We start from the raw sequence: 17,777 nt of genomic DNA on the forward strand, positions 1-17,777 counted from the left end.
GTTCGCGGCCCATTCACAGATCCGTGGCACAGAGGTCACGGCCCCTCCTCGTTTCTGCCAAGCTGTTTCCAGACAGCAGGGGAGGAGGTGAACGAGTGCATACGGGAAGAGGAATGTGACTGGAGGGGATGCCTCAGTGCCAGGGCTGGGAAGTAACTAAGTATTCAAGTACTGTACCCCAGCTATTGTAATTTACATTAGTATTTTCATTTTAATCTGTTTTATAGTTCCACTCCACCAAACTTAAGAAGAAAATGGCCCTTTTTACTCCACTACATTTTAGAGTTACTAGTGTCTCTACGGAAAAATCTTTTACATTTAAAAAGGATTTTACATAACAGCCTATAAAATACAAAATATAACATCATATTAATAACTTGTGTTGTCTGCCTCCACCTCAGTCAAGTTGCTAAAATACTATGATGTTACAGTGAAGTCGACCTTTGACCCTTTAAAATAGAAAATGTCACAACATCCTCATTTTATCCACTTGGGCATTTGTGTAAAATGTTTTCGTAATTATCGAAACAAGCACTGAGTAATGGCTGAAAGTGTGTTTTGTGAGGTCACAGTGACCTTTTGACCCCCTGATTGTCATAAGTGGATATTTTTGCCAAGTTAAGGTGATAAGCAAGTACTAATTCTTAAGTTCTGTGCCACTAAATCAAAAACAACTGAATAAGATCATTTGCCAGCGACTCTCAGAATGACATAAATCAACTTTTCCAAAATCTCATGACCATCAACGTATTGAACCTCCGTCGTACGGTTGCAGTTTGATTATGATTTGGCACTTAAACCACTTGGTTATGTTACATCATGTAGGTAAAGTAACTTACCTGCTTCACTTGTCAGATTGTGTCCTTTTTAAATTGGGAAAAACTTATCAATCAACTATTTGAGGGCCAAATAATTCGACTGTGTCCAATATTCCAAGATTAGCATCCAAAAGTCTGGAAAAAGTAGCAGAACTTTATATTTCTTCTCTCCTGCCCCATCAATCATCTTATAACATCTCTGTTTTCTATGGAGAACCTTTGGAGGAGGCCTGACTCCTGATGGTCGGCAACCACCGGATTTTAATGTATGTAAAGTATTAAAAACTCCAGTTCGGGGTGTTTTGAGGAAGGAGGTGTTTATGTGATGGGAACTGGCCTTGAAGCAAAGACGCAACAGGGAGCCACAAACAAGTGAAGTGCTGCAGCTGAACCACAGACCTCTCCTCCTCTCCCCTCTCCTCTCTCCTCTCCTCTCCTCTCTCCTCTCTCCTCTCTCCTCTCCTCTCTCCTCTCCTCTCCTCTCCTCTCCTCTCCTCTCTCCTCTCTCCTCTCCTCTCTCCTCTCCTCTCTCCTCTCCTCTCTCCTCTCTCCTCTCCTCTCTCCTCTCTCCTCTCCTCTCTCCTCTCCTCTCTCTCTTTCTCACTGTCTCTCCTGCTCGCTCGCTCGCTCATTGTCCCCAGATTGACTGGCCATTCTCGTCCTGTGATGGAGATGTCCTGTTGGGGGGGGGCAGTTGCACGGTGTGGGAAACTAGTGGATGAATGAGCGTTTGGCATGCTCGCAGTAGATGCATGTTTCCCCCCCCCGATATAGTTTATGTGTGTGTGATTGTAGTAACGCTGGATGCATGCAAGTGTGTGCATACGTGTGTGTGCGTGCCTGTATGAACACAATGCCCCGCTTGTGTCGCTATAGAATGGAGTTATGGCCTTTGTCCCGTCAGCATTCTTGTGCTGCTATTGGCCTCGGAGTGCATGGCAGCTCCCGCAGGCTCGGGGACAATAACCCCCTTCCCTCTCCCTCACCCCAAGCCTCCCCCTCCTCTCGCTGGGAGTCACAATGCCCCTCTTCGGTAGCACCCATCACCCTGAGACAAGACGCCCCCCGAAAAAACTGGCCTGGCTATGGGTGTCACACAGCTACCCTGCACCCACAGGTCCTGAGGAGGGCACAGGGAGTATGAAAAGAAGGGGATTTCTTCTCGGGAATATGGGGAGAGGAAGTGTGTGTGCTGGATAAGTGAGTCATGTGGTCAGTATTATCCCATCAGCTGTGATTCACTTACAGAGGAAATGAGGAGATTATGGTGGAAGGAGAAACCAGGTTGAAACTCAGAAAACCTCAGAAACCATCCACCGCTGTCTTTTAATTTTTTTTTTTTTTAACTTAATGGCACACAAAAACACTCACACGCATGCAGACACGCATCAGGAATGTTTCTCTACCTGATCGGAGCAAGCCAGAACAGGGAGGCCGGTGTTGACATAGCAGAGCGATTGAGACGCTACTGCTGATTATTATACGGCAAAACAAAAGCGCCTGATGTCACGGAGTCGTTACGAGCGAAGCCCCACATATCAACGTGACAACAGACAGACAGCTCGGGAGGGGAAAAACAAGCGCCCAACGACTAGTCGGGACACTCTTTAAAAAAACAGATTACACGCCAGAAGCTGTCAGGTAGCCAACGCTAACACTCAGCCTTCGCCAGCCGGAGCGAGCGAGCAGGCGGGCAGGCGGGCTGCAGATCTCAGGGCAGAAATTACAGGAGATGAGTTTGTTTACAGGCTGTAAAGCATTTCCCCCCGGCCTCACCGGCACCTGTGTTTTCACCCGCCACAAAACCAACACCGTATCCAGCTGCGTTAACACCACCATGAAACCACCGGAATGGCTTCCTTTCACTCAAATTATCAACCAGCCTCCATCTTTCATGGGGAACGCCGTGTGTGTCTGTGAATTTCTGCTCTTGCGAGGTCCTTCTGTTGCTCTTTAAGGAAGTTATTATTCAAAAATGAAAGTGAAAAATCATTGTCCGCTCCCCGTGATGTCGATGGAAAGTCCAGTCCACAAAACATTTTGGACTTTGGACCATATTAAGTGTTTTTTCTTGCGTTTTGAAACAAGTCTCCATCTACTTCAGTTGTTGAGGAGATTGTTGTGACACCATTTTGCTGTGACACTCCAGAAATGTGTTGTGATCTTTTGAAAAACTTTCCCGTCAGTGTGAGGGTGAAAAGTTAATGACTCGATTACCATATTCAGGAGAAGTTATCCTTTAACTCTTGCACAGGCTAGCACAGCACTAGAAGTTAATATTAAATGCACAGACAAGGATTTACGTACGATTATATAAAAGTGTCTCTTTCTTACGCTTTACACTCCCGAGCGAACAGTCCCGTCTGCCCGAGCAGCAGCAGCGTTGTTGATAGATTTATTTGCCTTGTTCAGTCGTGTGAGACAGTTTTCAAATGTATTCAAAACAAGACGTTGTTGTTGCTGCCCTGAACGTAACCTCGGGTGGCGGAGAAATGAGCGACTCAACATCAGCTGTTGACACCAGCAAATGTTAAAGGAGTAGTTCAGGCATTTGGAGAAATATGCTTGTTGTTGTTATTTCTGCACTGTGAATAAAAAAACTAGAAGGTGCTATTTGTTTCATCATACTGTCGCTACATGTTTCCAGTCAGAACAGGCAGCTAGAGGGAGACTTATTGTGGATATTGATTAGTGTTGCAGTCAGTACAGCTAAATGTGTGTTACGCCCCGAGCCACGGAGCCGGCAGTCCACCGACTCATCTCCAGGCAAACACGATCAGACCAGGACAAAACAACACGGCCTCCAAGAAGACAGACGGCCAGTGTGACAACAGGTTCTACAGCTGCAAATAGCAAATACATTCAGCAGAAGTTTGAAGTCAGTTTAGCAACAAAGCTGCTGAAATTAATTCATCAGGAAGCCGAGCTCGTCACAGCTACGGGATAAATCATTAACAATGTGTCGTTTTCTGGGAAGTTACAAACTGTGAAAACTTTTTATCATGTTTAAATGTCAGATTTCTACTTCAAAAGGTGCCATTTGTAAATGTTGCTGCTGTTAGCTAGTTAGCTCAGTTAGCAGTGCAACTAGCGGTCTTATTATCTGGCTCAACTGTGTGTTGATGTTAATATGGAGGTTTTCAGGCTGGAGGCAGTGGCGGGACATTTCTCTGCTAGCTAGTTAGCATGCTAACTTCATAAACGTCTTTAACACAACGTCTGTAAAAAATGTTTATGTTTTCAGCTCAAAATTCCTAAATATTGCACCTTTTTAAAGCAGCATAAACTGATTTTTCTGACCACTAGAGGAGGTGAGGTGACACTGTTAGAAAAAGGACAGAAAACAGGGGTGAAACCGGACATCATAAATCTGAAACAAAAAGAGTTGATGACTTGTAAATTTCCGGACTTGTGATGAATCTTCTGTCATGTCGTCACACCGAATTTCCTCCAAAAGGACATTTCAAGTGGAAGTCACGCCCAGAAAACATGCCGGTAAATCCTGCCTACTCACTCACTCACTCAAAACATCATTATCATCCCGTGTGAGTCATTTTTCTGGCAACCTGACAGATAAATAAATCGAGTATTCACTGGTATTTTTATCTCCCATTAAATCTCCACTAACTCCTGGGAAAAAAAAAATCCTCATCTCTTTAGCTTCTTGTTAACTTTATCTGTTTACTGTTTGAGGCCGGGGGGGTAGGTAGTGTAAACTGGGTTTTATCGGCTGTGTTTGATGAAAACAACGATCCGTGAGAAAAGGGGGATGGCGAGGCATACTGTAAATACACCGCGAAACCAAAAACAACGAGCCGAAAGAAGCGCCGAGGCAAGGTCGAGGTGAGACACTGAGCGATGAACCTCTGAGGTAAAAAAAAAAAAAAAAAAGGTTGAGGGACGCAGCTTTAAAGATGGAAGCGAGTGAATCAACACGAGGACCTCAAAGGTATAGAAACAGAAAAGTGTGTGTGTGTGTGTGTGTGTGTGTGTGTGTGTGTGTGTGTGTGTGTGTGTGTGGATGAAAAGAGGGAAGGAGGGAGGGTTAGCATGTGTGGACACGACGGCGCTGAAGGCCCCGGGGGGACACAGAAAGAGAAAAACATTAGAGGTGATTCACAGGATTTGCATGGCACATCAACACATACCTCTTTCTTTAAGTCACTCACAAAAACGCCCCTTAATCTCTCTCACTCACACACACACACACACACACACACACACACACACACACACACACACACACACACACACACACACACTTTCATCAAAACACACACCTATCACCACACTCGGCCCTGTTCAGCAGGGTGGGAGGGGGGTTTAAGAAGGCTTGTATGGATCAGTTCCCCACTAATCAGTACATGAGAGGGATTCTTCACATGCAAGCGTGTGGAGATTAAAAGTTTCCTTCAGGCTGAAAAATCAACCACCTGCAATTATTCTCTCGTTGGGATGTTTACCTAATGTGGAATTACTGTAATAGTCACGCGCCGATTCACAATGTGTTATAATAACAGCGCTCGGGTTGGTGGTTATATTTTCCCTGATATGTTTTTTTTTGTGTGTGTGTGTGTGTGTTTGTCGGAGCAGCAGACACACAAAAAAGTGTTGTGTCGTCCTTTAAAAGTGCTGATAGGGATCTACATGGTGAGAGCCCCCAGCCCCCATTAACCAGCATGCAGCGCTGCACCTGCATCCCACAGCAGCAGCAGCAGCACACAGGACACAGTTAACGTACCTCCTGAAAGAGGTACACACACACACACACACACACACACACACACACACACACACACACACACACACACACACGCGCGCGCGCGCACACACACACACACACACACACACACTAATAGATGCAGCAGTATCAACCTGTAAAGACACTTTTTCATACGTAGAAGTCCTGTGTTTTGCCCCTTTCACAGTGTTTTTATTGCGACTGGGTTTGTGTTATTATTGTTGATGCATTTAAAGATGCTATATGTAAGTTTACTTCACTCAGTGGAGTTTTAAAGAGGAGGATTCTCTCTCAGGTGCTTCAGTGAACGTCACAGCGTTAGTGCAACCTACCCAAAAGTCCACAACACGCCTACCAGCCGGATGCATATAAACATGTTGGTGTACGATAAATCAAGATTTTTCTTTCTTCTGGTTGTCCTTATACGAGGCTACCACCATGCTGTACAGCTCCGTGCACTCTTACACTTCGATTATTAGCTCCTGCTTATGTTTGCTTGTGGCTCACGATGCCCACCGCCATCTAGCACCTGCTTCAGCGCGGCGAACTCTGAACGGCAGAGCAAAATCTGTCCACATTAAGGTGGCGACTGCTTCTTTATCCAGCCACTGTGAGGGAAACCATTTGCCCTGAAATGACTGGAGGCAGCCAGTCTTTGGCCCTTGGTGTTGCAGTGTGTCCCACATCGTTGTCACAAGTCGGTCCTCATCAGCTGTTTTTTGGCCAATTGAGTGTCATCAGTGACTGAGCCTGTTGTTGTACCCTTCTTGATTCCTTTTCTTTTTTCTTTTTGGGGCCTTTTATGGCTTTTATTTTGATAGGACGCCTTAGAGATGGCAGGAAATGGGCAGAGAGAATGGGAGAGAGGGGGATGACAGGCAGCAAAGATCCGCAGGTCGGACTCAAACTCTGGGTTGCTGCAGCGAGGAACAAGCCTCAACCAAAAGATCACATGATCACACTCAGGCTCTGAGAGGCAAGTGAGAATTGTCCTCTCTGTCGATCCATCTCTATGGATTCTCTCTCTCAGAAAATGGATCACTAGTCCGACTCACTTGCCCCTCAGGACCACTTCTGTATAATCATCACACATAGATACATTTAAATGGTTTCATGTTCATGCGTGTGATAATAATCCAGTGATATAACACACTAATATACACCCTCTGCATAATGTGTGCTTTTACTTTAGATGCTTTTAATATGTTTTCCTGATAGTTTTATAAGGAAACTGTGACTGCAGGAATCCACTTTAATATTCTTACACTGTGACGTTGTTGATAATAAGTATTTCGGGGTCTTACTTGGGGGTAAATGATGCAACACTTCCCTCTAGTGGTGTGAAACTGCTACTACTTCTACTTCAACACGAGTGCAGAGCTGTGATTTCTGTCCAGCTCGTCATCAGCTTGTTGATTGTTTTCAGAAAAGTTACACAACAAACAATAAACAACTGCTGACACAATTAGCTCACAATATTCAAGCAGAATTAGCTCCAACACAACTGACATGAACACTGAATACACAATAATAAACACTTAAACCACAATAAAACTAAACTAATACCAGCTTAACAGAACTAAAACCAGTGGAATTACATTATAATATGGTTTTGACTAAACGTAAATAGTTTGAACAGAGGATGAGTAAACATCTTCACCCCCCCCCCTCGACATCACAACAACAACAACAACAACAACAACGTCACGTATCGAGAACGCGCTCCCAACACACCACGCGACGACGACTGACAAGATGGCGATCATTTTAGTAACAGAGGAGTTGCTGGCGTGAAGGAGAGGCTCGGTACGCTGTTTTCTTCTCACTCACAGTCATTTTCCCTCCAATGTGTCACAGTGCCGACGACTGCGTGTTTGTTCTGGTTCGAGCTCGGCCGGCGGGTCGGGTTCAGAAGCCGAGCCGGCCGTTGGGAGCTGACCTCCGGGGCTAGCGCGTGAACTTGTTTGGATTACGGCTAGGCTAGCGCTAGGTAGCATGCTAGGCTAACGCTAGCAGGGGAGCTAGGATCACTAATCTCATGAATTAATACAGTAAAACCTGAGGAGCTAAACCGGGTGGCGCTTGTTGGTGTGTGCTCGTCTTTTACGCCACTACACGCTGTTTCATGTCATTAATTTTGTTCGATTATCGGCGGTTTGGATTTTCATTGTGATTGATCTCAGTATTTTGTAATCGCAACTCTGTGGCTGTATCAATTACGCGCTAGCGGCAGGTAGCTAACTTTAGCCGTTGAGGGAACGCTTCTGGAAAGTTGGGGGCTGGTTCGACGACCTGTATCCCGCGCGTCGCTTTGCTGTTTTATCGCACAGTTTGTTTAAAGCTAAAACAAGCTTATAGCGACTGTCGTGCTTTATTTAACCCAGGTTAATGTCAGGCTGTGGGGGCTGTTCAGCCACTTGAGACCATGCAGTCACAAGGACAAACCAGAGCAAAGCGCGCTAAATTGCTGATAAAACTTTGGTGACATTGGAAAACTATGGGACAACTCTGCCAGGAGTCCCCACACTCTTTGTTTTACTTTACTTTATGTATTAATGACGTGAATGACTGCATATCTAAAGCTCAGTGGTGATTTACTGTAATGGACAATGCGGATAATCCTCAGTATGAGGCTGTGATGTGGACAGTAAAGTTGGGGCGACCACAAAGTGCCACGTTATTCTGAATCTTTACTGTTTATCATGATTCAACCTGAAGGGATTTAATTATCTCTCATGTGATTCATCATTCTTAACAAGGCTGAAGGTTAGTCATCAACTCTGGGATCATTGACAATACAATAACAACTTTTATTCCCAAAGGTCTGTGGTGATTACTGTACTGTACATTAATCCTAAATGTGAGGATATGATGTAGACATTGAAGTTACTGACTGACGCAACAACAAAGCGCCTCTGTGTCTGCACTTTGTCTGAACGATCGACCTTAAAAGATGTCGTTCTCTCTGTGATTTATCACTTCTAACAAAGCTATCAAGCCTTGGATCTGTGACAACAATGAGACCTTATTTGTATCTCAAGCAGCTGCACAATCTGATAAACACTTATTGAATCAACTCTCCCACTCACACATCATGACTGATGCACAGACACCCACTTCGACCTCGACTCTTAAAGCTTATTTTTCGTATTTCGAAGTCACTTTTTTTTTTCAGTGCCTCCATCATTTTTCCTCTCTGTTACCGAAGCTGTTTCAGTCAATCTTCTTCCTTCGCCTTCAACTCTTTCATTCCCCCAGCGAAGGTAGTCCTGTACCCAGACAAAAGGGTGCACCACTTTGCAAGCTCAGTCCCCCTTTTGTTGGATAATCTTACTTCTTTGACCTCCGTGGGGAGGGTTTATCGCCCTCAGCCCACTCAAGGATCCCCACTTTCTACACTGAGGTTCGCAGACCCCCAGGGATGTGAAAAGAAGCCAGAGGAGGCCGAGTGGAGTCTGATTGTTTGGTTCTCCGCTCGAGTTTAGTTGTTATTCTGCCTTTAAACCAGGTTACAATTGATTGTTCACCAACTCTCCTGCAGTTGGAAGCTGAGATTACATCGAGCGGTAAATCCTGGAGCTTTTGTACCTTCTGTGTCCATCAAATTAGAACATTTTGAGAGAGGAAAATACGTTCATGTCCCTGTGAGGACACCTTGGCTTTTGTCATTGTGTCTGTGTTTTTATTTCTTAGTTATCATCTTTGGGAAAGCTGCCATGGTTTCAGGTTTACACGTTCAAAAGACCATCTTAACGAAACCTTTCTGTTCTCTGTGCCTGGTCACACTCAGTGGAGACATGTCTGTCAACCAGTTATTTTACTGTCGGACTGCTTCTGTGAGGAAATCTTATATCCTGCTGGCCACCGGGCAGTTTGCCACCGTTTATTGTGTGCAGCCATGGCCTCATAAAAGAGTCGTGGATTAGATGTAGTGGCTTTGAGATAATATTTTTATCGCGTGGGTTGATGTGTTTCCAGGAAAAAAAAAAACAGGATGTCATTATGATATAAAAATAGATTTACGTTTTTTTCCCCTATTTTGTTTAACAACATTTTTAGCCTGTCCTGGTAGACAGTGAAATGAAATGAACACGGGAAAGGCATTTTGAAGTATTTGTATTTTTTAGATTTTCCTCACTGTTTTGAGGGACCGATTCAATTTAATTTCTCTGCACCTGATTGATTGATTGGGTACTTTATTAATCCTTGACCGGAAATAAATTCATTGCTTTCCTCTTCAATCTGTTCATCTTGACCAACCAGATCTGTTCTCTCCCTCTCCTCTAGATACCACCATGCCCTGGGAGGGTCCCATTTCTCAGCTCACCATGGTCACCATGGTGATATGAAGCCAGTGTGAAACGTTGACACACCTACTCAGACTCACACACAGACTGTCAGTTATTGACTGACACAGCCAGCCAGCCAGCTCGGCCGGCAGGTGTGTGTAATGGACAGGTGTAAGCATGTGGGGCGGCTGCGGCTGGCCCCAGATCACTCCATCCTCAACCCCCAGAAGTGGCACTGCGTGGACTGCAACACCACAGAGTCTATATGGGCCTGCCTGGGCTGTGCTCATGTGGCGTGTGGGCGCTACATCGAGGAACATGCTCTGCAGCATTTCCAGCAGCAGCACCACCCGCTGGCTATCGAGGTTAATGAACTTTATGTTTTTTGTTATTTGTGTGACGACTATGTCCTGAATGATAACGCCACCGGAGACCTGAAGTTGCTTCGTAGTACGCTCAGCGCAATCCAGAGCCAGCGCTATGAGGTTACCACCCGCAGTGGGCGCACACTCCGCTCTGCCAGCGCTGCCCCTGATGCCGTCATGCCATCCGGAGCCCGCGAGCTGCAGCTGAGAGACGAGGACAGAATGTTTACTGCACTTTGGCACCGGCGCAGGGCGCTTATGGGACGCGTATTCCGCCTTTGGTTTGGACTGACTGAATGCGGAAAAAAAAGGGAGGAAGAAGAGAGAAGGAGGGAGGAGGAGGAGGAGCAGAAAAGGGAGGCAAGGGAGAGGAGGCGTGCTCAAAAGAGGCAGCTACAGGAGGAGCTGGAGAACGCTCCTCTCAGGAAAAGTCGCCGGCTACGTAAGAAGAGTCAGAGAGCTGCAGATTCTGCAGTCACAACACCGTCTCTGAGGGTACGCCATAAAACAAAACCCCCTGTGCCCCCGTCTGTCACCCGCAGGCCAAGAGCTCAAAGCCCTGCCACTGCTACTCCCAAGATAGCTGGACGGACGAAAAAAGTCCAACCAGTGCCTAAAACCCGGAGCCGATCTTCTACCACCAAATCTAAACCCAAAACACCCTTAGCGACCCCCCGTGCTGCCCAAACACCCGTTCGCCGAAAGCCGAGTACCAAACAGGACGGCTCGCCCTTTAAACGACGTCCCACAGTCACACCTGGAGTGACGGGACTGAGGAATTTAGGCAACACCTGTTACATGAACTCCATCCTGCAGGTGCTGAGCCACCTGCATGTCTTCAGGGAGTGCTTTCTGCGCTTGGATCTCACCCAGGCTCTGGAGCTACTAGCATCCGCCGTCCACGGCCAGCTGGCGGGGAAGGCCTCGTCGCAGTCCAGCCTGACCCAGAGGAAGGGATTCCAGGCCAGCTCAGGCTCCGGGGCGGGGCTGAGCGGCGGGGCCTCACGGGGCCGCAGCATGGAGCTGATACAACCCAAAGAGCCCAGCTCGAAGCACATCTCTCTCTGCCACGAGCTGCACACCTTATTCCAGGTTATGTGGTCTGGCAAGTGGGCGCTGGTATCGCCTTTTGCCATGCTCCACTCAGTGTGGCAGCTGATCCCGGCGTTCAGGGGCTACGCTCAGCAGGACGCTCAGGAGTTCCTGTGTGAGCTGCTGGACAAGGTGCAGCACGAGCTGGAGAGCACCGGCAAGCACACGACCACCGCAGGAGTCCCGCAGAAACGGCTGATCAAGCAGGTGCTCAGTGTGGTCAACACCATCTTTCATGGCCAGCTCCTCAGCCAGGTATCACACACACACACACACACATATACACACACACACACACACACCTACCTGCAGTCACCTTTACTTAACCATTAACCAACTCAGCAGTGATCATAAGCTCAATCTGACTCACACATCATTATGCCTGCACACATGAACCCACTCTGAACCGCCCACACACACACACACACACACACACACACACACACACACACACACACACACACACACACACACACACTGGTCGGGTTGTTAATTCATCAGCCATCATCAACTCTTGACTGAACTGTATCCACTTAATCATTCAAATTAAATTGACCCTGATGGATTCATCTGTCACTTTATACCCTGAAGTGAATCTTATGCCTCCGTCACTGACATGAGTCTAAACTTCTTGGTTATATTTTTAAGATTTAGTTGTTCTCTTCTAAACTTGTAGCACATTCACACAGCGTTGAACTTTGACACAGAGGAGAGCTGAAGTGTTAGTCAATGTGTGACTAGATGATTAATCTGCTTCTGTTTTGAAAATCATTTAGCTTCATTGGGCAAAAATTGACCTTGTCTGTTTTGTGTTGCATGACTTTTGTGTGGGCACATTGATGAGCTGGCTTGTGACATCAGTTTGTGCTGACAAATTTTCATCTTATTGGGTCTGTAGTTGTATAGCAAGTCAGAAAGGCCTTTGAAACAATTACTGTTTTCATGTTAATGGTTGTGTCATAAATTTTTGTTACCTAGTTGTCGCAAAAAACTCACCTCTTAACGTAAAAAGTTCTACATTGTTGTTGTTTACGTGTGAAGAGTGTGATCGAGACACTCGGCAAAGAAATGTGAGCCACGAGTTCTTTACCACCTAAAGTAACTGATGGAAGAGCGATGTGGGAGTGTGTGTGGAGTCGGAGTGAGGACAACAGATTAGCGTCTACTTGTGGAGGCTGAGCACACACTGCGACACCTGCTGCTGCTGAACAGAGGACTGTGTGTCTGTGGAGGTTTGGGGTATCTCGGCCCTGTGGCTGTTCACCACAGCACTGACTCAGACTGCCTCATCACCATACACAGTGTGTGTGTGTGTGTGTGGAGGTTGCTTTAATTTTCATATGTAGTACAAATTTCAAACTCCTACATGGTGTTTTATTCTTCATAGTTTTGAGACAGTATGAGAGACAGGAAAGTGCACAGGAGAGTTAAAGGACCACTAGTAGATCCATCTTTTATGACCCCACTCATGTTTTTATCCCCCTGCCTCTTGTCTGCAGGTGACGTGCCTGGCCTGTGATCATCGCTCCAACACCGTGGAGCCGTTCTGGGATCTGTCCCTGGAGTTCCCGGAGCGGTATCACAGTAATAGCAGGGAGTCGGCTGCTCAGGCTTCCTGCCATCTGACGGAAATGCTGGCCAAGTTCACAGAGACTGAAGCGCTGGAGGGAAACATCTACGCCTGTGACCACTGTAACTGTGAGTGAAGTCACGTCAGCGTACACACTATATGGTTTCTCACGTTAGAGCTGCTACAATCAACACTGATTTTATCAGTTGTCATCTGAATTCTCTCATTCTGGCTTGCTGGTTTCTTCACTGCTCTATGACAGTCGACTGAATATTTAGATATTTCGTCTCTGGCTTTGGGAAAAACTGAAACATTTGAAACTATATTTCTGAAACTGTATCAGACAAACAACTAATTTGTTAATTGGTAATATGAGCGTCAGATTAATCCAGAACAAAAACAATTGTGAGTTGCTGCTGTAATATAAATACAGTCTCTGTATTTCGTGTTCCCTGGCTAATCCCACTTGTTGTATTAAGCTCGTCCAAACATGTCCCGGATCTGTTTCTTTTGAATAGAGGCTTAAGTGATAATCATCGTCTCATTTATGACTCTTTACCCACAATGCTGGATGGAAACATGTCAAGTAAATGTCGATACTTGTCTGAGGAATCCTGCAAAACTATCAGGCGTGTTAGCGAGACAAAATATAAACAGAGGTTTTTCTTATTGTTGTGGTTCGACCTGACAGCAGCCATGTCATGCCACAAATGACTGAAGCTCACGTCATAGTCATATAATTCCAAGACTGTTAAACATAAAGGAACAATCAGTAGGATTTGTCCCCGATCTTCCTAAACGCACCACAGAGATAGTTGATTGTTGAGTCTCATTCCCAGGACGTCACGTTTTGGGTTGGTAAAGCAGCAAAATAATTAGAAAACAAGAAAATCGAGGCAGACGGCTGCAGACACGAGACTCTAACACGCCTTTCTCTCCATTCCAGTCTCCCTCTCTGTCTGTTTCAGCTTCTTATTTGCTGTGTTATGATAGGCCGAAAAAAGTTTTGTGATGTTGTGAATGTGGCGTGCAAATACGCAAAATAAAGATATTTGATGATTCCCCCTCAAAGCCATTAAAACTAAAGTAACACACCTGTTTTGAAGATGTAACGTCTCTCGTATATCAGCGCGCTGTTACATTGCAGCGTCTTATTTTTAGCCTTTAGGTTCGACTGTTAAAATGACAACATTGCTGGCAGCAGGTCGTGTAACAGCTGTCACTGATTAACTGATTAATGTTCTGTGGGTAATTTGAGAACAGGCAAACATTAAACGCGTCTGTTTTCTGGGTTTGTGCGACGTCTGCAGCTGGTGTCTGTGCTGTCGTGAGGGAAGAGCCTCCACCCTGTAACAGTGCTGATCTAGTTCCTGACAGTCTCTCATATCATTTCAGTAACTTAAGCTTATAAACTTATTAGTTGTGTACCAGGAGCTTCAGTATTTGGATCAAATAGCTCCTGAAAGATAAGATGAGTCAGATCAATTAGGCTGTAAGTGTCTGATACATATTTAATCAACATTTACAGTAAATGAAAGTGTCGGATCCTTTTCTTTGCAGCTGCTCGACGGCGGACCTCCTCCAAATCGGTCCTCCTGACCGAAGCACAAAAACAGCTGATGGTCCACAAACTGCCTCAGGTCCTGCGGCTGCACCTCAAACGCTTCAGGTACCATAATGTCAATCTTTGTAGACTGTTAAATCAAATCTGCACACGTCCAAATGTATACAGCAGCTTGTGAACCAGGGCAACAAACACACACATATTTGAAGGCTGTTTTTTTATGACAGCTGACCCTGCCTGATCTCTACCAGCTGCCGTGCTTTTAGCTGAAAATACAACATAAATCTTGTGTGATTTATATTTCGTATATTTGTTTTATCCATCCCTGAAACTACTCCCTCGCACTCAGACATCAGGAAGCCAGTCTTTGCCAAACATTGGGGCCAAGTAGCTTTTATCAACTGAGCGATGACATGAAGTACATTTTCCAGTTGGAAAAGTGCAGCATTCAGGGGAAATAAATTTAAAATGATGTCATCTATTGCACAAAAAGCAAATACTGCTAATTTAAGGCCCCTTTTTAAAATGGCATCAGCAGCTACTTTTGTGCTCTTAACTGCATCCGCTCAACTTTTGATTTATGTTTTCTGTCGAGAGCCTCAAGGATAAAATCAGAGATGCATCGCAGTTGAATAAGATCAGATTTAGTCGCTGCAAAGTTTACAATGTTCAGATTTCTTTTCAACGTTTGGCTAACTGGCGTCCCGTCTCGTGCTCGTCCCTCAGGTGGTCTGGGAGGAACCACCGAGAGAAGATCGGCGTCCACGTGAGCTTCGACCAGATTCTCAACATGGAGCCGTACTGCTGCCGAGAGCCCTTCTCCACTCCCAGCAGCCCCAGCTCTGCGGGCTCGCCGCGCCCAAAGCACTTCCTGTATGACCTCTCCGCCGTGGTGATGCATCATGGGAAGGGCTTCGGTTCGGGCCACTACACCTCGTACTGCTACAACACAGAAGGAGGTGAGTACAGAGGATTGACCTGAAGTAGTTTGTCGATGATCTGGTTCCCGTTCATTCAGACTGACGTGTTGTTTCTTCTTCTTGTGTTACAACTAACCGTCACATTCAGTCGCTCCTCCTTGTTTTCTCCCTCCAGGCTTCTGGGTTCACTGTAATGACTCTAAGATGAACGTGTGTTCGGTGGAGGAGGTGTGCCGTGCTCAGGCCTACATCCTCTTCTACACACAGCGAGTATCTCAGGACAAAGACCGGCCGCTATAGGACCACAATCCCTTGAACCTCCTCCTCCTCCTGGAGAAGATATCAGCACAGCCCCACCTATCGCTCTTTCTCTCTTCCCTCTCTTTCTTTGGGCATTTTATATCCTGGGAGGATGGGTCTTTTTAGTTTATTTTTCTAAATAAGGAAAAAAAAAGAGAGGAAGGACTCCTTTTTTAAAACCTGGTTCTGCTTTGTGAACTTCTTGTATATGGTGTTTATATGTAGGTATTTTTAAAAAAAGAAGAAATGCTGATGTTTGTGACTTGTGTATAGGTGTATTTTTTAAAAGAAGAAGAGTATCAGCCAAGATGTGTCTCAGTAGCAGCCAACAGACTCCGGCCGCGTCCTCTACAGGTCGCACAGGTGTTAGTCACGTGTCTGCCTGCCTGCGTTTGGTGGCTTGTTGATTGTAAATGCTGTTTGTTTTGTTAAGAAAAAAAAAATCAGCTGAAATGTTTCTCAGTCACTTTAGATAGTCGTCACAGAACTGGATGTAGAGTTGTAAACACGTCGTTCACGCAGTAGAAAACGGCCTCGGTAACGTTTTCATAGATGTAAACAAACAATGGCTGTATTTTTTTAATTTTTTTTTTTTTTGCCACCTTTCCTGCCAGAAATGCACTAATTTCTACAGATTAGGTTGTCAGCGGTTGTTTTTACTCGGTTGATCCGTACACAAGTAGGGCGGGGAAGTTTATTTTTCACCCTGAAGTCCTCCTGGGTCTGTCAGGAGGAGAGAAGAAAAAAAAATGGCAGACCTCAAGCCAAAGCCTCGGGGGGAAGTGTGTGGAAAAACCTCTCAGCATTTCCAAAACGGTTCAACATTTGCTGGATGTTTTTTATTTTTTCCTCCCCTCTTTCACTGAGAGGAGGAGGAGGAGGGGGGAACAGTTTCCAAAGGGATGTCTTTTTGGCTAAATGCTGCCACCTCTGTGCTCCAGAATGTAATTGTCTTCAGAGCCTGAACCATCCACAGCCAGACAAACACGAGTTAAACGTAGAGAAGTGCCCTTGTGTTCAGAAAGCAGATATATTTTTATAGTTCATATCACATCAGCAAAAGCGGCGTCTGCCCGTCTGCAGCCACCATCCAGACCAGCATTTACATTATGAATGTATTTTTATACAATCCCTCTCAGAGGTTTATAGACAAAGAGGCCACCGGCTGTTTTTTAAAAAAAAGTTTTATATACAAACGCTGATTGTTCAACACCACCAGCAGACGTGAGGTCTCTCACTGTTGTCCCATCATGAGCGAGGTGTGTAGTGTGTGTGTGTGTGTGTGTGTGTGTGTTTGTGTACATGCTGTGTTTTATTCACCATACTGTCCAGATTTAACGGGATCTCTGCAGTGAATACAGATTGTGATATTTATCTCCATACTGGAGAGAATTTGTACAAAAGGCAACAGATATTGTCCACCTCAGCTGTGTTCTCTCTGGTTTCTCCATCAGAGGGAAACTTCATGTGTTTGTTTTATTCTCCACCGTCAGATGTGACTCGTTGGTTGTTGGCATTTTGGTTACAACTCCATGGATGTAAGAGTGTGTGTGTGCGCGCGTTTGTGTGTGTGTGTGTGTGTGTGTAAATTTATGGAAGTTATACTATGCAAATTGTTACCTCAATTTTTTCTAGAGAAAATTACCTCAATAAATGAGAATATTTTTTCATTTTTCTACAAAAGATGCTGCTGTCTTGTGTTTTTTTGTCTCTCCTTCATTTTATACAGGAAGTTTCTGAAATGATCATTTATTTAATCATATTTTACATTTTACCTTCATCTTGAATTTAAACTTTCAGTGTGTTGCAGAGATTTTGTTTTTAGCAATGATACCTTCTATCGCACACAGAGAAGTACTTTCAGTTATAGAACGTAACATTTAAAGTACATTTACCCAGAAGTGTACAGATGTGCAACTTTCAGGTACTTGTGTTTAACTCGAGTATTTTCATTTTCTTTTACTTTATCCCTCCGGTCCACAAGGCCACTCGAGAGGATAAGTATTGTACTTTTTACTTCACTACATGTATTCGATAACTTTCCAAAAAGTAAAGTTACTTTCCAGATAACATGCTGCATCAAAGCCAAAGTGCATTTCTGACATTGTTGTATTTTAT

At 45.1% G+C, this 17,777-nt stretch overlaps 1 protein-coding gene and 1 long non-coding RNA gene across 5 annotated transcripts in view; both read left to right on the forward strand.

Annotated features, from left to right (window-relative positions):
• LOC119032215 overlaps positions 1-17,777 on the forward strand; it is a 1,052,400-nt gene that overhangs the window by 528,148 nt on the left and 506,475 nt on the right. The gene's annotated exons all lie outside the window — the stretch shown is intronic.
• On the forward strand, positions 7,265-17,177 carry usp44 (ubiquitin specific peptidase 44). Its single transcript, XM_037121085.1, has 6 exons — positions 7,265-7,365; positions 9,847-11,560; positions 12,805-13,003; positions 14,436-14,544; positions 15,166-15,398; positions 15,535-17,177. Exons 2-6 carry the CDS (start codon positions 10,010-10,012, stop codon positions 15,657-15,659), a joined length of 2,217 nt encoding a protein of 738 aa, XP_036976980.1. The 5' UTR covers positions 7,265-7,365; positions 9,847-10,009; the 3' UTR covers positions 15,660-17,177.

The sequence above is a fragment of the Acanthopagrus latus genome, chromosome 14 (assembly GCF_904848185.1).
Source record: "Acanthopagrus latus isolate v.2019 chromosome 14, fAcaLat1.1, whole genome shotgun sequence".
NCBI classification, from domain to species: domain Eukaryota; kingdom Metazoa; phylum Chordata; class Actinopteri; order Spariformes; family Sparidae; genus Acanthopagrus; species Acanthopagrus latus.